We start from the raw sequence: 23,463 nt of genomic DNA, 5'->3' as shown, positions 1-23,463 counted from the left end.
ACTGAAATTTCTCGATCCAAATAAAAGACAGTTTGGTGGTGGGCTTGGAATCATGGGAACTTGCTGTGACGCTGACCACCCCCCCCCCCCACCAGCCCCCTGTCATGTGATATCCACCCCCCCCCCCCCCAATCAACACACTTCTGCTCAGAGGGAGAAACCCAGTAGGTGTGTGTGGGAAGCCTTGAGCCCACGCGGACGGTAAGTATTAAAAAAAGAAACAGGAGAGAACAGGAGGCGGGTGTGGAGTATGTACATTTATACACGTGCTAGGTGCTGTGCTCGCATGCTGGGGAGGGAGGGGCACGAAGGGACTGGGGGGGGGGCTTCTCATTACCCCCCGAGCCTGGGGAGCATCATCTGAGGCAACAAGACTAATGGCATTTTGAGGGATGAGACCCGGCGTGCCGATACAGGGTGCTATATAAACACCATCACCCTGTACCGACATCCTCCACCTTTCTGACTCTAGCCAGGGACGTGGTTTGTTCTAGAAGCGGAGACATCGCTCCCCATACTCATGCATAAGTGTCATTTAGAAAAGAGCTAAATCAGGAGAGTGTTAATAGGGAACTCATCGTGCAAGCCAATGACGGGGGTGTCATATTCACAGGCACCTCACGGTGGCGCTCTCCAGAGCTGCTGCTTAGTTAGGCTCCAGATCCACATCTGAGTCCCCCCATGTGCAGCATCGGGTGTGAGACACACGCTCCCCAGGCTCAAGCCCCGTCCCCCCGCTGATCTGTTCGTGCTGGTGTCGTGCGGGAGGGCCCGGTTCTAAGGTTCTGGGTGTGAAGGGCGAGTCTGACTGTGGTGTCGGGAAGCGCGTTAGCATGTAGCGCTATGAGGCTATAAGGAGTAACTGTGGCCTGTGGTTGTGGGGGGGTTTCAGGAAGGCATGGGGGTGGGGGGGGAAGTGGCCCCCTCCCTACATGCGGTCAGCTACCTGAGAGCAAATTGCAAACATGGCTGTCATTGACCCCCCTGCCCCCCCCAAACCACACCCACTGGGGTCCCAGCCAATGAGAACAGAGTCCAGGAAAAGCAGCAAGGAAAGATGACCCCTCCCCCCACCCCCAGTCCAGCCCCATCCAGCCTTCAGCTCCGGTGTTGCAGTCCATCTCACAGCGGCAGGGGGAGGGGGGGCAGGGGTGAATCCCGTGGACACCCCCCTCAGAGCAGGTGACACTGCATTTGTGACACCAGCAGGAAGAGGGTGGCAGCCAGCAAGAGCAGCATGGAGTCGGGGGCACAAGTGTGGGGCGCAGCAGAACCATCTTTCGGGATGCGGACCGTGGGGGGGCGCCGGGGGCTCTCTGGAGGGGGGTCCTTCCTGCGGGACGTCCCCCTTGCTGTGGAAGGTGTCGATGCCGTCTTCGTCCTCTGTGGAGGTAAAAACAAGAGGCCAGTCAGAGGGTGATGGAGGTGAGAGGTCACTCCAGTCCCCATGCTCCACCCATGTAAGCGCTCCCCAGTCCACACTAACTAGTGAGAAATGATACACAACCAGCACCTGACTTCCGGCACTAGTGGTGGGTCATCAGTATTTATAAGGAGAAGAAAGTCCTGGCTTATAAGTAAATAAAGTATTTAAGCATAGATACGTGTTACAAGCTCATTTACTGCTGCCTTTTTATGTGATCAGGCCTGACCTTCTGTATTGAAGGCCAGGAGTAATACAACGTTCCAGATCATCTCACTCAGGTTTTGTAAGAAGGGACCTCCTGCATCTCACCACAGATGCAGCTCGGTGTGGCTCACAAATGACCGACAGACGACTGTCAGAGAGCCCTTAGTGCAGCCTGCACATGTGTGCGCGTGTCAGAGGCGTGTCAGAGGCGGGTGCGCGTGTCAGAGGGCTGGTGCGCGTGTCAGAGGCGGTGCGCGTGTCAGCGGCGTGTCAGAGGCGTGTGCGTGTCAAAGGCGTGCGCGTGTCAGCGGTGTGCGCGTGTCAGCGGCGTGGCGCGTGTCAGAGGCGGTGCGCGTGTCAGAGGCGTGTCAGAGGCGGTGCGCGTGTCAGTGGCGTGTCAGAGGCGTGCGCGTGTCAGCGGCGTGTCAGAAGCGTGCGCGTGTCAGAGGCGTGCGCGTGTCAGCGGGCAGCTGACTCTGATGCAGGGGGCACTTGGACTAGTGCAAAAAGGTTGTATTTCAGGGTTGGAGGGGGGTCCAGATGCATGCCTGTGCTGTTTCTGACTGGGGGGGGGCAAAATTTGATTGAGGGTTCGGGGGGCTGATGGTGAGAAGACAGAAAGAAATTTCTAATTGAGAATGTTAGCGCCCTGCATCCTCCCCCTGCTGCTCCCTGTGTGCTCCTTACATGCTCCCCATATCTCCCCTGCATGCTCCCTGTGTGCTTCTTACATGCTCCCCATATCTCCCCTGCATGCTCCCTGTGTGCTCCTTACATACTCCCGATATAGTCCCTGCAGTCCTGAAATGCTCCCCATATAGTCCCTGTAGTCCTTACATGCTCCTCATATCTCCCCTGCATGCTCCCTGTGTGCTCCTTACATGCTCCCAATATCTCCCCAGCATGCTCCCTGTGTGCTCCTTACATGCTCCCCATATACTCCCCTGCAGTCCTTACATGCTCCCCATATACTCCCCTGCATGCTCCCTGTGTGCTCCTTACATGTTCCCCATATACTCCCCCTGCAGTCCTTACATGCTCCCCATATACTCCCCTGCAGTCCTTACATGCTCCCCATATACTCCCCTGCATGCTCCCTGTGTGCTCCTTACATGCTCCCCATATACTCCACTGCAGTCCTTACATGCTCCCCATATACTCCCCTGCAGTCCTTACATGCTCCCCATATACTCCCCTGCATGCTCCCTGTGTGCTCCTTACATGTTCCCCATATACTCCCCTGCAGTCCTTACATGTTCCCCATATAGTCCCTGCAGTCCTTACATGCTCCCCATATACTCCCCTGCATGCTCCCTGTGTGCTCCTTACATGCTCCCCATATACTCCACTGCAGACCTTACATGCTCCCCATATTCTCCCCTGCATGCTCCCTGTGTGCTCCTTACATGCTCTCCCTGCATGCTCCCTCCACAGTGCTGCTCCTGCACTTCTTTTTATCATCACTCCTAAGCGGAGTCTCTCCCTTCATGCAGAGATCCATGCCATAAGCCACCTGCTCGGCAAACGCGTGTGAATCAGTGTGAGATCTGAGTGCCCCAGTAGCTGAGCTGCTGGGAGGGAAAAGGAGAAGGGCAGTCTAAAGTGGAACCCCTGGCAGCCTGGGGAGGGGCGCCAGGGAGCATCACTGTTCTGAGGACATGGGTGATCAGCGAATGCGCCCCCTGTCCTCATCCCAATGCTAGTCTGCCTTCTGCCCTTTTTATGTTATTAATCATTATTTCTCCCGGTATCGGACCCACCGGAGTAAGAACACTGTGTTTTTATGGGTTTACGACCTACTGAAGGGACAGAAGACCCATAACCATCACGCCATCTGCTGGACACAGTGTGCAGAGATACAAGTTCCTGATGGGAGGAGAGACAGAGCAAGAGAAAGGGGAGCGAGGAAGTGAAGGCCAAGTGGCAGAACTGAGGGGCATGGTTACGGGGCAGATAGCCACCGGGGCAGTGGTATGGGGGCAGATAGCCACCGGGGACAGTGGTATGGGAACAGATAGCCACCGGGGGCAGTGGTATGGGGGCAGATAGCCACCGGGGGCAGTGGTATGGGGACAGATAGCCACCGGGGGCAGTGGTATGGGGGCAGATAGCCACCGGGGGCAGTGGTATGGGAACAGATAGCCACCGGGGGCAGTGGTATGGGGGCAGATAGCCACCGGGGGCAGTGGTATGGGGGCAGATAGCCACCGGGGACAGTGGTATGGGGACAGATAGCCACCGGGGGCAGTGGTATGGGGGCAGATAGCCACCGGGGGCAGTGGTATGGGGGCAGATAGCCACCGGGGGCAGTGGTATGGGGGCAGATAGCCACCGGGGGCAGTGGTATGGGGGCAGATAGCCACCGGGGACAGTGGTATGGGGACAGATAGCCACCGGGGGCAGTGGTATGGGGGCAGATAGCCACCGGGGGCAGTGGTATGGGGGCAGATAGCCACCGGGGGCAGTGGTATGGGGGCAGATAGCCACCGGGGGCAGTGGTATGGGGGCAGATAGCCACCGGGGACAGTGGTATGGGGGCAGATAGCCACCGGGGACAGTGGTATGGGGACAGATAGCCACCGGGGGCAGTGGTATGGGGGCAGATAGCCACCGGGGGCAGTGGTATGGGGGCAGATAGCCACCGGGGGCAGGGAGACATCATCACGTTTCTATACTGGCACACACCGTCAACTGCCTTGTTATATAACAGGGTACCAGGTGGTCGAAACCCAGTTAGACAAGGCTGACGCCGGGGGGGTAGGGGAATGCTATCTGGCATTCTGGCCCTGAATGGGGAGGGGGGGACACACAGGTAAGGTCGGACAGAAGACTTGGCAGGTGGGTGGGAGCTGACACGAGTGCGACACAAGGCCCTGGAGCGGATCAGCCCATATGCTGTGGTCACCGTCCACTGAACCACCAGCGTCACCCGATGAGGTGTGACGTGTGACACTGCCAGGCGGGGCTGCCACCCGCTCGCACAGGAGGCACAGCAGAATGCTCCCGCATCATGGTAAAGCTACCTTCCTCATGCCCCCCATTGCACTCCTCCGGCCTGATACCCCACCTGTAGGGTGCGCCCTGTTCACAGACACATGGTGCAGGATGAAGGCGGGAGGTTTGGACAGACTGTAGCGGCGAGACACCCCCCACCCAGCTGCCCAGGGCATTATGCCCATGTGAAGCTGTCCTCAGCCCTGATTGCTATAGGGGGGGGGTTTAGAGTGAAACTGCTCAGTTTTAGAGGACAACAGCAGAAGTGTGTGTGTGTGTGTGTGTGCGTGAGGGAGGGGGGGCCTGAACGATACACCAAAAATCAATACCCATTACATTTTAAACAACACCCCCCCCCCCCAAATGTAAGAAACTAGCTGGTCGACAAGCGGCTTGTTAAGTGCGCTGAGGCTTTGAGGGGGGGGCGTACAAAGAGGAGTACAGGGTAGGGCGGAGAGGGGGGGTGACTGGTAAGGGGAAGTCCATGGTCTCATTCCAATTAAAAAGGTCAGAGGATACTGACTGCTGGGGGCACCAGACTGCTCAACTGGGGAGGGAGTACATACACACACACACACACACACACACACACACACACACACACACACACACACAGGACAGACTATGGAGATTTTCACACCTAGAGAGTGGCCTCGATTAAAATTGGGTTGGGGTATCATTAATCATATGGGGGGGGGGCTTCCCTGGTTTTAACACTATTCTCACTGCAGAGAGTGGGAAGCAGGCATCCTATCTGTGAGGGAGGGGCTGTTCATTTTTACTACACTCTAAGCGTGCATCCTGCCATGTGCTTATGAGCGCAGCACTGTGTCATTTTAATTCCTGTCCTGCCGGAAATCACACATGTTGTGCAGACGATGAGCTTAAAACCGTCCAAAGGCACACTGGTGAACAGGAGCATAAATCTGTAATTTCTTAACGAGCCCCCATGTGGGTCAGCCATCATACGTGGATGCTGAGCTGTGGCTGAGCCCCTGGACACTGCAGCCGCCACTGCCATCTCCATCGTGGGCTCTGATTAGCTTATTAACACCCAGAATCCCACTGAGGACACATTTTAAATGAGTAAGAATCATAACACAGACACGAAGACACACACTGAGCAGAGTGAGTGTCATTACAGCACTGTCCCCATGAGGGCAGGTTCAGCATAGGCTGTGCATAAACAAAGCAGTGGCCTATAAACCTGAAATAGCCACAACCCCTCCGCTGCAGCTGTTACATAGGCGATCCTGCACCTGAAAGCTCTCCGACTGCGAGCAGAGCTTTTCGGCAGCTTCATGCCACCCGCGGGGACGGCCAGGAAGGAAGGCGATTAACCACTCTGGTGATAATCGCTTCACTATTGGGGTCTTCAACCCGGAGCGAGGACAGCTAGGTTGGCCGGGAAGGTAAGCGGACACCCAAGGAGGAAGGAGAAAGGGGCAGAAGGATTTCAGGGGATCACAGGGTAACATGTGTCTGTCTGTCTGTCAGGGCATGTATGTTACATTGTGGGGACCTGCTATTTTGACATTTTTTTTGGTTCCCACAAGGAAACACAATTTTATATAAAAAAAATCTGTGACTGCAATCAAAAAACTAAAACAGCCAAAAGTATTTTGTTCGGGTACTTATGGTTAAGGTTAGGGCTGGGTAGGGGTTAAGGTTGTCATATGATTAGGGCGATGCCTATAGAAATAAATGGAGGGTAGATACCTAATCTGTGTGTCTGTTTGCATGCAGACACACCAGCTAGTGCAGGATGTGCTTCATGCCTTAGGGCATGTGTCAGAGGTCCGTCTCTGCCTGAGGACACACTTTGCGATCTCTCTTTCTCTCTATATCAGACAGACCCAGAGACCTGCAGCTTAGCGCTTGTTTAGCACGTGCTATGGGCACAAAAGACAGCTTCCCAATCATTAAACCCCTCGTGCTTAATTTCCATTCCACTCACCACCCCCACCCCCCTCCACTGACACGATATCTCCCTGAAAGATTAGCTGTCCTGTGTGCAATGGTTGGACCCGATTGCTGCCATAAGAACAGCTTGTCCTGTCAGACCCGGACTTTCACCTAATTGTGCCTCTAATTGGATTCAGGGGCGGGGGGGGGCCTGGAACTCACAGAGCACACTCCTTTGACTGTCCCCAGTTTCAGCAGGGGGTGGGGACAGTGGCCTTTTCAAAGCATTAACACGGACTTGCATGGTTTAGACACTGACACCAGCCACATTGCACTGAGAGGCGGTATAAAGAACTGCTTCCAGGTCAAAAGTCAAAGGTCCCCTGTTTCATCAAGGATACCCTGCACACAGGTTTCCTGCCCATCACACTCCAGCCACATGGGTCAGTGGGGTAATGACTTTGCACCCCCTTCCCCCAACAAAATATCGATCATTCCTCTAAGGCATGGTCACAGTCTCTGCAGGATGCTAACCAGGAGCTGAGAGCTCCCATGTTTGGACGGTAGCTGTAGTCACCTATAGCTTACAAGCAGTAAATGTTAAAGTCCAGGGAATGGCACTGCAAAGACTCGCTGTGAGAAAATGAGTAGAGAGTAAACTGTGGTGTAGGTTACTGGCGGTGTGAACAGGCTGATCCTCGCATGTTTAATGGCCGGGACCTTAAGTCACACGTACGTACAGCTTGAACGGGGAACTCGGCACGTTGCCGGGGGAGGGGTCCGTTGCCACGGTGACCGTATCTTCAGCTCCCTGAGCTGAGTTGTGCGATCGAGACGGATGGTGAGCTTGGCAGACTGCGGAGATTTGTGTGGGGGTCACTCACCTGCGGCGGCAACAAACCCGGAGCCCTGGCAACCATCTTCGTCGTCACACTCGCCACTGGCGTCCGGCACCCCACTGCCCGCCTCTAGCCACACCCCGCTACTCCGCACCAGTGTTGCCTCACCGACCATCTCCTGCAGAGAGAAGGTCAGGGGGGGTTCAGGGCTCAACAGGCACAAACTCCCACACACAGGAAAGAGCGAGGCTAAACCTTCCAAACTGAGAGAGCAGACAGAAATGATCCCACTTGAGGTCACCACCCCGCTTACATCTCCATGCCAGTATTTAGCCGTGTCGTGCTGTCGGTTTCCATGGTAACCTGTCAACAAACACACCGGAAGGCTGCAATTCCTCTCCGTCCAGCTTCTGTCTGGTTTTGATTTTGGATGAGTGAGAGCGCCACCTCTGGACGAAGGGTAAAGTGCATGCATCAAACTGTGGATGCACTCTGCCATTAGTGGGTATAGCCAATCAGGGCAAACGCCATCAGCAAGCACTCAGTCCGTTTAAGAGACCAAGTCATCCTTATATTCATCCTCAATAAAAGTGACTGTTTCATAAGATTCTGGAGCCCCCCCCCCCCCATCCTTCCTGCCCAAGGAGTAGGATTTCGCTAATCAGATCGAGAATGAGAGCAGATGCCGAGCGACTCATCGGGCCCGACGTTCAGGGGGGAGAATTAATTATCACGAACGAGTCAGCACTCCTCAAAGCGAATGAGCCGGTGTGAGATCGCGGGGAATTCGCCGTGAAATTAATGGGCCTGATTAGCAGCCTGACGCCTCAATGGGCTCCCCAAGTGTTTTTACATTTCCGAAGGCTGGGGCATCTGCTTTAATAGATGTGTGGGAGGGTGAGCGAGGGGGAGGGGGGGGGGGGTCACGCACTAATTTTATTCAGAATTCCGCTCAACAGAGATATCTGTTTCAGCAGGTGGTTTCTCGCAGCCCAGCGCTTTCTGCGATTTTTTTCATACACCTTGATTTTTCATCTGAATGTTCCAGGTTAAATACAGTCCTGTATAGAGGGGCTCTGTCTGGGATGAATGTTCTTAAGCGCTGCGCCACCTGCTGTATCGGAGGGGAATGCTGTGCACTGTGCGCCGCTCTATAGCTGAAGCAGTATAATGACGAGCCTGTGGAATCCCATCCATCCTCATCCTCCGATGTCTTCCTGGGGAGGAAGAAGCCTGTAGCTCAGGGGTGGGCAGTCTTATCCAGAAAGGGCTGGTGTGTATGCGAGCTTTTCACTGCAATTCCCTAATCAGATTACTAATTAGAGGACTGGATTGGCTGAAGAGTCCTCACACCTGGGTTTGCACAGCTGACCTAAGGGATACCTCAAAGACTGGCATACACAGTGGCCCTTTGCGGGTAAGACCGGTCACCCCTGCTGCAGCTGCTCCTCATGCTCTCTCCATGAACAGCCCCCATTTCACGGATCTGTAAATGCTCCCCCACCCTCTCCTTCACCCTGAAGTCCATGCTTGGCAAAGCGCTCCCTCATTAATCCACAGCATAAGGGCAGCAAAGTATTCTGGGTAGTTACAGCTCATTCTAATCTACGCTAGCAGCACTAGCATCCTGGCATTGATGAAAACATACAAGATGGACAGATAACCATCCTCACTGGAGGATTCAAAGTGCCCGGCTAGCCAATATCATGGATTAATATCCACTGAGTTCAACACTGGGCTCCAATATTTTATTTTAGGGACCCAAAGTAACCACAACCAAAGTGACTCCAAGGCAGCTTGTCTTGCTTATAAAAAGCTCGATCCACATGCTCCCCCGTGTTAAAGAACACGACACCATGCCCTAGACCGGATAACTGACAATGGCAGAACATCTACACGGGCCTTGGGCGGTGATGTCATAACAGAAAGTAATGCCACAGTGCTTGGCAAGACTTATACGTAGTCTGAGCCAAACAGATATTCTCTTTAGGGACCATTTCATCGCAGCCTGATCCACCCAGCCTGCCAGGACCGGGAAAGAACTGACAAATACACATGGAAAGTACCAGGCTGGCCGGACATCTCCATTCCAGCACACGATCTCTGAGCCTCCTGAAGCGGACGCTGCTCTTCCCCTGACCAGGATGGAGGATGGGGTGCGTTGGTTCACAGGCCAATGGAGGATCCTGGTCCGTTCGCCTTTTAAACGCCCATATAATTGGTGTCCCCCCCCCCAGGAAAGCGATTGGCCCACTCCAGCCCGACTGCTGTGTGTGTTGTGAGATAAGCACGCACTGGCCTTTGCTTACGTAATTAAATCCACAGCAGCGAAATTGCTAATTTAATAAAGGTATTTGCAGCCTAATCAGAGAACAAAGAACAGCTTCAGCTGAAGTCCTATTACTGCTGACAGGGTATTAACTGACGCGGTGAGGGGAAAAAAGCATTTAATCACACAGAGCCCCCACAGAGCCCCGCGGCCATTTAATTAGCGATGGAGTAATTAATTAATTATGCACCATCCCGGTTAAAGACCACGCCGGCCCGATCAAAGCTTCCTGGCTAATTGTTCTCCCTGATTGTCTGGTGCAATTAAATGCTCCCTATTTAAAAGGGGAAATTTAAAATCGGTATTAGAAGCAGCCAGTGGCTGCGGGCAGCGGTGGGGTGACGCGTGGGGGGGTCAGGAGGTAAGTAACAGAATGTGACTGGCCAGGGTGAGAGGAAGAGGAGGAGGATGAGAGTCTCATCGTCCTCCTGCCACAGACCACCCTCCTCCCCCCAAGCTTTGCGAAGCCCCCTCACCCCAAAACATTTATTAGAGTCCTGGAGACTTTTTGATGAGGTGGAGTCAGGTGGGCGGCGCCGGTGGTCAAGGAGCCAATGGAAGGGCTGGATTAGTTTGACCACAGAGTTGGGGCTGTCTTCCAGGGAGCCGAGTGAAGCAATGCTTCAGCAAACTGCCACTGACATGGGGCAGATGGCGGCCCCCCCCTCCCCAGACAGGGAGTTAGTCATTACCGTAATGCAGCTGGACTACACAGCTCACTCCACACCCTAGGATCTATAAAGCTTGTATTATCTTTGCCCCTTCAGACAAACATCATGGAGACGCATGTGAGGGGGGTGTCCAAGCATTGTGCTTCCCTGCCTAACCCAGGCCGTGCGCTGCAGGATTCCAGGGCGGCGGCCAGTCTCCCCCCAGTAACGTCAGTCAATCTCATCTTTCTGCTTAGAGTGTGAACGTGCGCACCATGTAAGACATTTAAAACCGTATTTCACAGGAACATGACCCTTCCAAAGCACATTTATGCCTCGGGGCTTCCCTTGGTTTTACAAATGCAGAGGGGGCGGGGTTTTATCGCACCCTAATATATGATTGGTGGACCTTGGTAAATCACAGTGTTCAGGGGACGCTGAGTGACAAGTGCAGCAGCCACTCCTCAGCTGTCCTGAGTTTGAATCATCTGGCTGAATGGGTAACTGCTGTTTGGATACTGGACAGAGGTCCAGTCGGGCCAGTATACAGGTCAAAGTGAACCATACTTGGATACTAGTGCTAGACACTAGAAGCTAATGGCATTGTCGGTGTGTCAGCCCAGAGAACACGACTGTGAAACATGGAGATGCACTTCAAACAGCTGTGGGCGAGATAAAAGTGCTGTTTCTGAGCGTCGACACTAAACACTCACGTCAGACGGGATGAAAGCCCTCCACACCACCGTGCCTGAATCAGTCGATCAAACGCAGGATTCTGCTTCCCCTGCTGCGGCCGCGTCTGTCGCTCCGGGTAAGAGGGTCTGCTTGGAGAGCAGCGTATACCACGCTGTAATTATGCTCTGCAGACACGACTGCTCGGGAGGGTGGGCCCGGCCTGGCAGCTAATCGATCAGTGCTATAGTGTGACGTTGTTTCTCCCAAAACCACCCGCTTAGCCTCGCATTCATTCACTTCACGCTGATTCCTCCTCGTCTGAAGCGACTCTCCGTCACGGAGCTGCTGTGTCTGATCCCCTCAAATCCAGCTTGTTTACCGGCTTGTGGCCCTCCTGCAATACAGCAGACATTAATGGCCTGAATTTCAGAACGTGGTGATTAGCTTAGCAGACAGAACCCTCCAGAAATGCTGCGAGTTGATAATTGTGTCGGTACGTGCTGACATGCGGAGGTCGCAGCTTGTAACCAGGCGCTTGTACCACCCTCATCAGAGCCATTGTTAGTAAATTTGTCAGGATTTAAATTTTTTTTTTTTTTTTTGGGGGGGGGGGGGGGGGGGGGTGACTGACTCTTAGACCCTGTTCACACCTGGTATTAACATGCATCCTGGGTGATTCGATCACAAGTGTACAGTGCTAATTACAGGTGTGAAAGTACCTAAAACGCATCGCTCAAACTGCATTCGGAGGTAGTCTGGGACACATATGGCCACATTCTTATAGGAATATTCTTATATTCTTATGTGAAGGTGAATGTGTGCTGAGCCGCACTGAAGAACCACCTACTTAGCTGACATCCTAGTGTGGGCATAAGTACCTAGGCACGCATTAAACGCGCGAACGGTATTTGACATATGATTTATGTTAGAACGTCTGTCAGTGCAGAATTAGCCACTGTGCAGTAAACTGCATTGAGTTTGAATCTGCTGGGAAGCTGGTTTAATATCAGATTGTCCTGACCCATTCGCATGTAAAGTTGTCAAAGTGCGCATCATTAATGTTCTCCGCAAATTCAGGAAAAATATATTGTGTAAGAAGTGGTTCATTAAAGACAGGAATGTAACAGTACACCTATTTGTACCAAAAATTTTCGGTTCGGGTCTTTCAGTATAGTATGCATATGTGACGAACAAATGCAGCAAATTCGGAACCTTTGTGTGTTTTCCCCCAGCAACAGTCAAGAAAAGGCCAGATGAAGCCGTGCAACTACGCACTAGCGCGTACGTCCTGAAGTGAAGCTGGAAGTTAAAGTTAATTCAAGCGCAGGACAGATTTTTTTAAAAACTGCGCCATAATTGTCATGCCCTGCTCGTCTGATCCTCCCGCCGTGGCCCCTCGCTACCTTGTGTGGAATCCCCGTGTTACCAGCTGTTTCTAGTCGTTGTAAATTAGTCCTGTGTATTTAAGTCCGCGTTCGAGTATGTTTCCCCATGTTAATGTTCATTAACGTTGTGTGACGTCGTTTCATGTTTCCGACCCAAATAAATCCCACGTTACCTGACTCCAAGGCTTATGTCCTGCTTCCCCGGTCCGTGCCCCGGCGATCATGACAATAATGGATATTTATTTTACAGTTCTAATATGAAACTGAATACAGTACAGATCAGGTACAGTTAATTTTCTAAACATGCACCTTAATGGATATTTATTTTCATTTACTTTTATGTACAAATAGCCTAGATAATACAAACATATAATAATATTGTGATTCTTTATATAGTTTTATTTTGGGCTGTCCGGGGGCTCGAACTCCAGTCAGAAATTCAGTCCCACTCTTCGCTCCTTTTACTTTGTTTACCAATAGCTTTTGATTTCTTCTTCTCCCTCTTTTAATGTTTGGCAGATTCTACATACAGAAGTGGTTTACATACTTATTTAAATAAGGTTTAGGAAAGTTAGATCCGATTAATAACAGTCAGTAGAGACGCACGCGTAAACGCATGGTAATGCCGGGTGTGAATAGGGGAGTGTTCCACGAAGCAGTATTAAGGGAAAGTCTGACTTATTAAATAAATCGGGATTATTTAAGTGGGAGATCCGCTCCACCAATGTGTCTTAAATGAATCCCTGCTGAACCACCATGGTAACTTAGGCGAGTGAACAAGTCTGCTCCGGACCAGGTCAACTGTCCCGCTTAATTAAGCGTTGTCTCAAAGAACGTCCGACGTGTGGGAACAGAGTCCCAAAAGATCGCTCCGACGGACGAAATTCCACGCTCTCAATACTCACCTCACGTAATAAATATAATTAAAATAAAAGCGTACCCATAATACAAAGATCAAAAATGAAACGCAATGACTGAAATTGAAAAAAAAAATCCATTAAAATAATATGAACAGGAAGACATTTTTATATGTTGTTTAGTCACTGTCTACTTTGAAAGTTTATTAGTAAAAAGCATAGACAAGATATGGTTATTGCCAGACAGTTTCTGTGGTGGGTTACCCCTGCCAGACACGCCCAAAACGACCACACCCAAAATTGAGCTAAATCAGCTTACATCTGAACTGAATGAAACTAGTTGGAATTGGTTCAGTATCAGCCTAGGTATCATGAATGAACATTGCCAGACAGTTTCTGTGGTGGGTTACCACTGCCAGACACACCAAAATTTGAGCTAGATCAGCTGATATAGATATCCGAATTGAATGAAACTAGCTGGAATTGGTTCAGTATCAGCCTAGGTATCATGAATGAGCATTGCCAGACAGTTTCTGTGGTGGGTTACCACTGCCAGACACACCAAAATTTGAGCTAGATCAGCTGATATAGATATCCGAATTGAATGAAACTAGTTGGAATTTGTTCAGTATCAACCCAGGTATCATGAATGAGCATTGCCAGACAGTACTGAACAAATTCCAGATAGTTTCATTTGGTTCGGATATCAGCTGACCTAGCTCAATAATTTGAATTCATTACCACACCCCTCACAGCCACACCCACCACCACGGGCCGGCAGACATCCATTCTGATGAACTGTCATATGCCCCCAGCAAGATTACACTAAGGGAAATTGGTTCACTTTTCAGGTAGGCTGACCCCTCTGGGCTCCTGGTCTATAAGTTTAGAGATGCCCCTAGTTTGACTCTGACATTTTCGGGAAAGACTGGCTTTCATTAGCTACTTTCATGGAATACCCCCCAGCTCAAAAACAAATCTGTCAAGATGGTATAAAAACACCTGAGACAATATGACTGTGCTAACAGCTAACAGCATGATCCACAGCAGTGCTAAGGCACAGTTGTTGTGTGAGGGATAACAGCTAGCGGCTAATCAAATGATCCATGGCAGTGCTAAGGCGTAGTAGTTGTGTGAGTGCTAACAACTAGCGGCTAATCACATGATCCATGGCAGTGCTAAGGCACAGTTGTTGTGTGAGGGATAACAGCTAGCGGCTAATCACATGATCCAAGGCAGTGCTAAGGCGTAGTAGTTGTGTGAGTGCTAACAGCTAGCAGCTAACAGCATGATCCGCGGCAGTGCTAAAGCGCAGTAAGGGTGTGAACGCTAACAGCTAGCGGCTAACAGCATGATCCACGGCAGTGCTAAGGCGCAGTAAGGGTGTGAACGCTAACAGCTAGCGGCTAACAGCATGATCCACGGCAGTGCTAAGGCGCAGTAAGGGTGTGAACGCTAACAGCTAGCGGCTAACAGCATGATCCACGGCAGAGATAAGGCGCAGTAAGGGTGTGAACGCTAACAGCTAGCGGCTAACAGCATGATCCACGGCAGTGCTAAGGCACAGTAAGGGTGTGAACGCTAACAGCTAGCGGCTAACAGCATGATCCACGACAGTGCTAAGGCGCAGTAAGGGTGTGAACGCTAACAGCTAGCGGCTAACAGCATGATCCACGGCAGTGCTAAGGCGCAGTAAGGGTGTGAACGCTAACAGCTAGCGGCTAACAGCATGATCCACGGCAGAGCTAAGGCGCAGTAAGGGTGTGAACGCTAACAGCTAGCGGCTAACAGCATGATCCACGGCAGTGCTAAGGCGCAGTAAGGGTGTGAACGCTAACAGCTAGCGGCTAACAGCATGATCCACGGCAGTGCTAAGGCGCAGTAAGGGTGTGAACGCTAACAGCTAGCGGCTAACAGCATGATCCACGGCAGAGCTAAGGCGCAGTAAGGGTGTGAACGCTAACAGCTAGCGGCTAACAGCATGATCCACGGCAGTGCTAAGGCACAGTAAGGGTGTGAACGCTAACAGCTAGCGGCTAACAGCATGATCCACGACAGTGCTAAGGCGCAGTAAGGGTGTGAACGCTAACAGCTAGCGGCTAACAGCATGATCCACGGCAGTGCTAAGGCGCAGTAAGGGTGTGAACGCTAACAGCTAGCGGCTAACAGCATGATCCACGGCAGAGCTAAGGCGCAGTAAGGGTGTGAACGCTAACAGCTAGCGGCTAACAGCATGATCCACGGCAGTGCTAAGGCGCAGTAAGGGTGTGAACGCTAACAGCTAGCGGCTAACAGCATGATGGGGGGGGGGGGGGGGGTTTCACATTCAACACACGTTAAAATCTGCTGGGTGGCCAGATAGCAAAAAAATATGATCCTAGAGAGATGCCTGCGTTTTTATGTTTTTCTTGGGGGGGGGGGGGATGTCCCAGTATTACAGGCCAGCAGTATTCTGGCATCAACTGCATTGTGGTATTTAACCCACCCACCACAAGAGGATCGATAGCGATGCCTTATCCCACAATAGCAGTTAAAAGTGCATTAAGGAGTTTAACTGACATCACCCAATTGTTTGGGTGCAGCCTGAAAAGAAGCTTCTAACCCAAACCCTCTATTCATGCCTAAGTCTCAAAGACAAAATAAATCAAACAGAACAGAGGCAAGCATATTGGCATATTACCACGGTGATGGGACCTGCCCCGCAGCCCGGTCTCGGCGCTAGCAGGTCGCGGACCTGCTCTGCTTGCCAAAGCTGTGTAGAAAGCTTGTGTGTGTATGTGTGTGGGTCTGTGTGGGTGTGTGTGTGTGTGGGGAGGTCTGTGTGTGTGGGTCTCTGTGGGTTTGTGGGTCTCTGTGTGTGTATGTGGGTCTCTATGGGTATGTGTGGGCCTGTGTGGGTGTGTGTGGGGAGATCTGTGTGTGTGTGGGTCTCTGTGGGTGTGTGTGGGTCTCTGTGGGTTTGTGTGTGTGGGGAGGTCTGTGTGTGTGTGGGTGTGTGCGTGTGTGGGGAGGTCTGGATGTGTGTGGGTCTCTGTGGGTTTGTGGGTCTCTGTAGGTGTGTGTGGGCCTGTGTGGGTGTGTGTGGGGAGGTCTGTGTGTGTAGGTCTCTGTGGGTGTGTGGGTCTCTGTGGGTGTGTGTAGGTCTCTGTGGGTGTGTGTGGGTCTCTGTGGGTTTGTGTGTCTCTGTGGGTGTGTGTGGGTCTGTGTGTGTGGGCCTGTGTGGGTGTGTGTGGGTCTCTGTGGGTGTGTGCGGGTCTCTGTGGGTTTGTGTGTCTCTGTGGGTGTGTGTGGGTCTGTGTGTGTGGGCCTGTGTGGGTGTGTGTGGGTCTCTGTGGGTGTGTGCGGGTCTCTGTGGGTTTGTGTGTCTCTGTGGGTGTGTGTGGGTCTGTGTGTGTGGGCCTGTGTGGGTGTGTGTGGGTCTCTGTGGGTCTCTGTGGGTTTGTGGGTCTCTGTGGGTGTGTGTGGGGAGGTCTGTGTGTGTGTAGGTCTCTGTGGGTGTGTGTGGGTCTCTGTGGGTCTCTGTGGGTTTGTGGGTCTCTGTGGGTTTGTGTGTGTGTGGGGAGGTCTGTGTGGGTGTGTGTGGGGAGGTCTGTGTGTGTGTAGGTCTCTCTGGATGTGTGTGGGTCTCTGTGGGTTTGTGGGTCTCTGTGGGTTTATGTGGGTCTCTGTGGATTTGTGGGTCTCTGTGGGTGTGTGTGGGCCTGTGTGGGTGTGTGTGGGGAGGTCTGTGTGTGTAGGTCTCTGTGGGTGTGTGGGTCTCTGTGGGTGTGTGTAGGTCTCTGTGGGTGTGTGTGGGTCTCTGTGGGTGTGTGTGTGTGTGGGGAGGTCTGGATGTGTGTGGGTCTGTGTGTGTGTCTGTGTGTGTGTGTGTGGGTCTGTGTGTGTGGACCTGTGTGGGTCTGTGGGTATGTGTGGGTGTAGTCGTGCCTCAGGAACTAGCCCACCCCCCTACACCCCTCCCCCAAACACAGCCCCTGCTCCAGCCAGAGTCTACAGGCAAGGTTGCTCCCCCAATGCCATGTGAGGGGGGAGGGCTTCGGGATGGACATGTTGTGGGGCGCGGTGGAAGGTGCAGGAGCTGATGGGTATTTAGCCCACGGCCAGATACGGTGCGCTTTCGGAGCACCGACAGGGAACCTGGGTGCTATCTGAGCTCAGCGGGCCTGACAGCTTCCGGAGTGCTCCGTGTCAGTGCCGCCTGCACTGCCGGGTGTTTCTCTGCTGTATTCCAGTAACACTGCGGGCTCATGGCAGGTGGCCTTGCTGGTCCCCTGTCCTCAGAAAGTCTGACATGCCGTCTGTATCACTGCCTCTCTATTCACATTTACTGGGATTCACAGGACAAGATGGCCGCCCGTGTCGTCACGCCTCGACGGGCATGAGTGCATGTTACAGGACAAATTTCTCAGCTGCGATATAATCTTGTTTGCTTGCTCAGCTGTTAGCCGGGACTGGACGGGGAATGCGAAGGTACCCCCGGGCCAGGTTGGGTCGGGTAGGACCTACCTGATTAAAGAGCTCGAGCTTCTCCTTCAGCTCCAGCAGAACCGGGTCTGCGCTGCGCACCTTGATCTCTGGGTTCAGCTTCTGGGCCTGCAGTCCACTGCCCACCACTCGTCCGGAGTAGCTGGGGGGGCAGAGAGTCAGTGGAATGAACACAGGATGATCACGGCACTGGCACGCACTCTCGGGGGTATGGCTTTTCTTTTCGCTTTAATATGATAGATTGACCATAAACTAGAAGAAAACAAAAGAGCAGTGAGTCTGTCAGACCCCGAATAGAGAGTCAGACTGTACATCGGAATTGTGCTGCCCCCGACGCCTTGGATAGATCACAGGCCCCCCTGACATGAGCGATGCAGTTTCGGGTCGGGAGAACCATGACTGACACACATATGGGCTTCTCGGGAATTCATTCCCATCAGCGGAAGGGAGTGGTGATCCCTGACATCCCACCCTCTCAGATGATCTGGCCATTAGTGATGATTAGCGGCCATCTTGGTCACAGCTATAGGGCCACACCCTTTCCGACTGCAAAGTGAAGGTGGAGGACTGTAATCAGTGCTTCACCTGCTTACCTCAGCGGTAATTCTAGGATTTTTTAAGGTGGGGGCCATAAGAGGGCCCATAATTCATACAGAGGGGCCAATTTTATCATTAGCCAATGATATGTTTTGAATTGGTGAGTTACTGGGGAGGGGGCACCCTGGGAGCTAATCTACTTTGCGATTATCCCTGTGCCCTCCCCCCCTCCCCAGTACATGCACCTGGATCACCGGCCTCAGCCCTCCAGGGCACAATCAGCAGCTTGTTCCTGTGCTGACAGAACGAAACGTGGTGCCACTGATGGGTTCTCTGTCCCAAAAATTAAGGAATGGAACGGAGGAGAATAAATAATTCATGCCAGGCTGATCCTCCTGAAGCATCCCCACCCTTGTCTGTAGATGCATCCTGCATTCCCTCTCTGAAACCCAAAAGTCGGGTCACAGGGTTCCGTGGCAGAGCAGCGGAGGTGGGGAAGACGATGAGGAATGGGAAGACTAGGGGGCAAATTAGCCTGTCACCCCCCAAGGCCTTCCCACCCAGAGGGCTTGTACACACACATCACTGACTGACGAGGCACCACAAGGCATAGGCAGTAGTTTGCTTATGTCTGACAGACCAGATGCAACCAGTCGATTGTTTTGGTCTGGTTTTATGTCTCCTTGACACGATAGGGAAGCTGTTACCCAATCAGTGAATGCTATAGCAGCGCAGTGAAGGTCTTAGCCAATCAGTGAATGCCATGACACTACAGTGAAAGTGTTACCCAATCAGTGAATGCTATGGCATTGCAGTGAAGGTATTACCCAATCAGTGGAGGCTTTGGCCTTAACCGGGTTGCCCTGGTGGTCCTGGTACACTGCAGCCTGCATCTATTTTTAACCAGAATCCATTAACCAGTTAGACTAACCTCAGCCAATGAGCTTCTAAAAGGGAAGCGCACAATTTTCAAGTTACTGGAACCGTCGCTATATCCATTTACGAGTAGACCAGTGGATATTTCTAGAGCATATTACCAGTGGAAGCCAGGAACTCTGCCGCGCAGCCCTGTGATTCCTCTAGGTTAGCGTTAGCATAGCCGTGCCGATAGCGCTCAGTGACTCAGCGGCCCGACCAAAGCGGATTCCTGCCGTGGAGCGATGGGCTGCGGGACCCTCTGCATGAGCTTACAGGCCGGGGCCAAACATACGGAAACATTAAGCTCCGGAAGGTTCCCCTGTGGGAAAGCAGAGGCCTTGCTTCTACCAGAATAATTAGTGGCTGCGCTGCTGTTGAGGTCAGGATTCCTGTGCCGAGCAGGAACGCCGTTGCTGCTTGTCATGAAGGAGGGCAGCAGACGTGCATGCGTATGAGCAGGCCGTATCCGCGGCGACAGTGACACCTTTCCGGGACGCCCTTACACATAGAGGGAGTAGGTAATTAATCACCGCCTCCTCGAACCCCTGGCCAGTCCTTCCCACCGAATCGCATGTTCACCAGGTGGCAGACCTTGGGGTTGTGGGTTCGAAAGGTGCGCAGGGTTGTGTCTGCAGGAACCGCTCATACAGCAGGGCAGTGCTTGGTGGCTCAGCGCCGAGAAGTGTCCAACGGACTGGACCAGAGCGGCTCCGGAAACCCGGCGACTGAGGTAATGGGACCGGCCCAAACCGCCGCGAGCCTTTACGTCTCCCCTCAGAAATGTGAAAATCGTTCCGGCACTTTTTAGGAAAAAAAAAAAGCAGTAAAGGCAGCGCCAGGCCGGCTGGCACGCGGCGTGAACACGTGCCATGGATGCGCTCCAGGCCGGACTGGGCACCCCACCCTTCTCTGACCAGCCCCACCTCCACCAAACACCACTCTGCAAATGGGCATTTTTCCAGACAACAAAGCAGCCATGGAGTCTCCCCCCTCCCTGGGACAGAGCCCTCCTACCCAAGGCCTAATCCCCACCACCACAAGCTCGGCTGATCTGGGATCAGTTTGTGAGGCGCTGGGTCTGAGCACACCTGAACTCACTTTATACCCCCCAATGGAGGCTAATCAGGTGAAGTCGGCTTAGGAATGTAGATAGACCCGAAATGGAGAGGTCAGAGGCCAGCTCCATGGGATTTCTGGAGTTGCCTGGCCCATCTCTGTCCACATGGGGGTGGGGGGGGGGTTGGACACTGTCCGCATGTCCCCATGGGGGGAGGATTTTATGAATGAACCACAGATTATAAACGCACAGACTGCCCTCATTAAGCCCAGATCTAAGGGGGGTGTGGCCAGCTGCGGCCGGATTCCTGTAATTAAGACGCCCTCGTTTCCTCCTCCTGTTCCCCTCACCCCTGTGCACCCCCCCCCCCAGCTATGCCAGGGCCACAAGACACGCATCATCTGACCAACGCTCTGCTGGCTTCCGGAAAAGTCTCCCACAGGATCTTGAGAGACTGCAGTGGTGTGAATAATTGACAGCCTGTGTGCTCTCCTGTGGAGGAGACGACCCGAGGCAGCAGGGAAACGCTGGGCTGAGTGTTCTGGACGTCGTGGAAGTGGACCGTGTCGTCATGGAGGCCAGAAGGACCCCCTGCCCTGACACCCAACACAGAGCACAGGCCACGTAAACCTCTCCTCCCCAAACGCGGCCCCTGTCTCGGAATGGAGGCCCGGCCAGAGCGAAACGTGGTCTTTATTAGAGTCAGCTACCCCCCTCCCCCCACCCCACCCTGTGGGAAACCAGAACGATAGGAAGCCAATTACTGAGGAATGCCTAGCAGAGGTGCTGTGTAGAGAGGCAGAGGATTTACTGCTCAGATCGGGCCCCTGTGCTGGCTATCCCCCCCCCCCTACACACACACACATACACACACACACACAACATGCTACATTAGCTATCTAATCACTTCTGAATAAATAGCTGCTTAAGGCTAAGTGCCTCAACAAAGTTTTTGGCTCCTAGCAGGTTTCCTGTGTGACAAAGTCCCGCATGCATCTGCTATGGTCACCCCAAGTCCTGTATTGCCCCCTGGTGGCCACATGCGTGAATGCGCTCGCCTTCAGAGCTGCAGGCTACAGCGGCTCCCTCCACTGCTCTTACTCTGGTTACTGATTTTTTTTTTCAAATTAATCTGTACTTCTTACTATCTGTTATTCTGCTGACCTCCAGGTTACGTGTGGATCAGAAGGGGGTGCTGCCATCAGTCATAATAATTGACAGGGTCACCTCGAGGGAGGGGGGGGGTGATGTCTGGAATGGGGTTCTGTTTTAAAAAGGAAAATGAACAGCAGGTTCTCCACAGGGTCAGATCAAAACAAAGACAGCGGGAGGTCTTCTAGGGGGGTGGGGTTCAAACAACCATAACAAGGTGCCCCCCCCCCCAAGAAGATCACCTAGACCTTCTGGCTCATAGCATGAATAAGACACAATCCCCATCATATTTTATTTATAAGTGTGGTTTTATGGTTCAGCTTTGCTCATATTTCACAACAGCACGTCCTTCCTCGATAAAGCAGTAGGTACTGCTAGGGTTGGAGGCCAGAGACCCAGAAAGAGCCATTACACACTCCGGTCCCGAGTGACACTGCTCTGACCGACTCCCTCGGAGGTGAGGGGCTGGGGGGCCTCTACCCGGTCCGCTAGAGAGGGACCGAAGGGGTGGGGGTGGAGGTTAAAATCGTCTGTTTCCCAAAAAGCCAAACAGCTTCCTGGACATGTCTGGGGTCACGGGGTCAGACCTAGTCATTCTGGAACCCTTCAATCAGGAATGACAAGCGAGTGCAGAGGGTTAATCCAGGTCACTTGCACCTGGCCTTTGCCAAGAGTTACATTTAGCTGATAACCAGCTTAACCTCCCTGGGACTGACTAGCTGACCAGGTTAGTTATCACACTGTTTGCTAGAGCAGTTTAAGTGACAGCATAGGAGCCCCTTCTGAGATCAGAGCACACAACGCTTTAAGGATCAGCTTCAAACCCAGCCGGGGTTGCACGGTCTTTGGGAGTGAGCTAATTAAACAAGGACCCCCCACCGGGCCAAAGCGCTGTAAATTAACCCAGTGGTGACGCAACAGTGAGTCCTTGCATGTCTTTCCCGTTCTGGGAGAAAGGGGGTGCAATCATGCTACTAGGTCTGGTTGATTTGCAGGGCCCAGTCAGCTCTTAGCAACTGTAAAACATAGATTCCTGTCGAATGTGGACCACGCCCTGGCTGGTGGACGTGGCATTTTGTTCCCTCAAAAACACGACGTCCTGTAAACATGGAACAACTCCCCAGTCTGCCAGGCTCTGGAAACAACTCAGTCCAACACCGTCACGTGAGTTTATGACATCCTGTGCCTGGAACTCTGCCACGTGTTTAGTTTGTGGGATTCGTCAGCGTGTCGAGGTTGAGATGGTGACTTCGGCACAGGCGATGGTAGTTTGGGATCATGGGAAGGTCCTGTGCCTGGTCCGAATCGCTTCGGTAAACAGCAAAACAGCCAGCCATGTGCAGACTGAATATGCAAGAGTAAAACTGTGCAGCATGAGTGACCAGCAGGGGGCAGTGTATCCCCAAATGTCATTTTTCCTGAGGACATCTCATTCAGCTGTAACAGGGCAGGGGCCCTAGGAGGGAGCTGGGGGGGAGCATAAAGCTAATTGTTCTCCCTAAAGATCATTAAACTGAAGCCATTGTAAAGATAAGCTGGGGTGTAGGGTCAGGGTCCCAGAGCAATGCCGAGGTCCAAGAGGAAAGGTGCCACCATAAACACACCTAAATAGACAGACAGACAGACACACAGACACACAGACAGACAGACACATTAACATACAATCACCCAGACAAGCAGACACACTGACAGACAGATAGACACAGATAAATAGTCAGGCAGACACGATACATACATAATACAGACAGACACAAACACACATACATAGAGACAGACAGACACACTCACAGACAGACACACAGACATGCAGACACGCAGTCACAGACACAGAGACAGGCACACACACTCACTGACAGCTGGACAAGCAGACACATACATACAGACACACACAAATAGACAGAATCATACAGACACACAGACACATGCATACAGATAGGCACACAGACAGACACAATCAAAGACAGACAGGCAGACACATGCATACAGACACACAAAGGCAGACACATGCATACAGATACAAACACACACACGCACGCGCACACACACACAC

The 23,463-nt window shown here is 52.5% G+C and overlaps 1 protein-coding gene across 2 annotated transcripts in view; it reads right to left on the bottom strand.

Annotated features, from left to right (window-relative positions):
- Positions 1-808: 808 nt before the first annotated feature.
- gpc5b (glypican 5b) overlaps positions 809-23,463 on the bottom strand; it is a 62,259-nt gene continuing 39,604 nt past the window's right edge. For both annotated transcript variants that reach the window (XM_049011023.1, XM_049011024.1), the window contains 3 exons: positions 17,771-17,891; positions 7,414-7,546; positions 809-1,383 (listed from right to left, as the gene is read on the bottom strand). In XM_049011023.1, coding sequence (XP_048866980.1) covers positions 929-1,383; positions 7,414-7,546; positions 17,771-17,891 — 709 coding nt within the window. In that variant the 3' untranslated portion in view covers positions 809-928. The remainder of the gene's footprint in view (positions 1,384-7,413; positions 7,547-17,770; positions 17,892-23,463) is intronic.

This window comes from Brienomyrus brachyistius, chromosome 4 (genome assembly GCF_023856365.1).
Source record: "Brienomyrus brachyistius isolate T26 chromosome 4, BBRACH_0.4, whole genome shotgun sequence".
Classification (NCBI taxonomy): domain Eukaryota; kingdom Metazoa; phylum Chordata; class Actinopteri; order Osteoglossiformes; family Mormyridae; genus Brienomyrus; species Brienomyrus brachyistius.
Note: the sequence above shows the minus strand (reverse complement) of the source record. Positions and strands in the feature narration are given on the sequence as shown.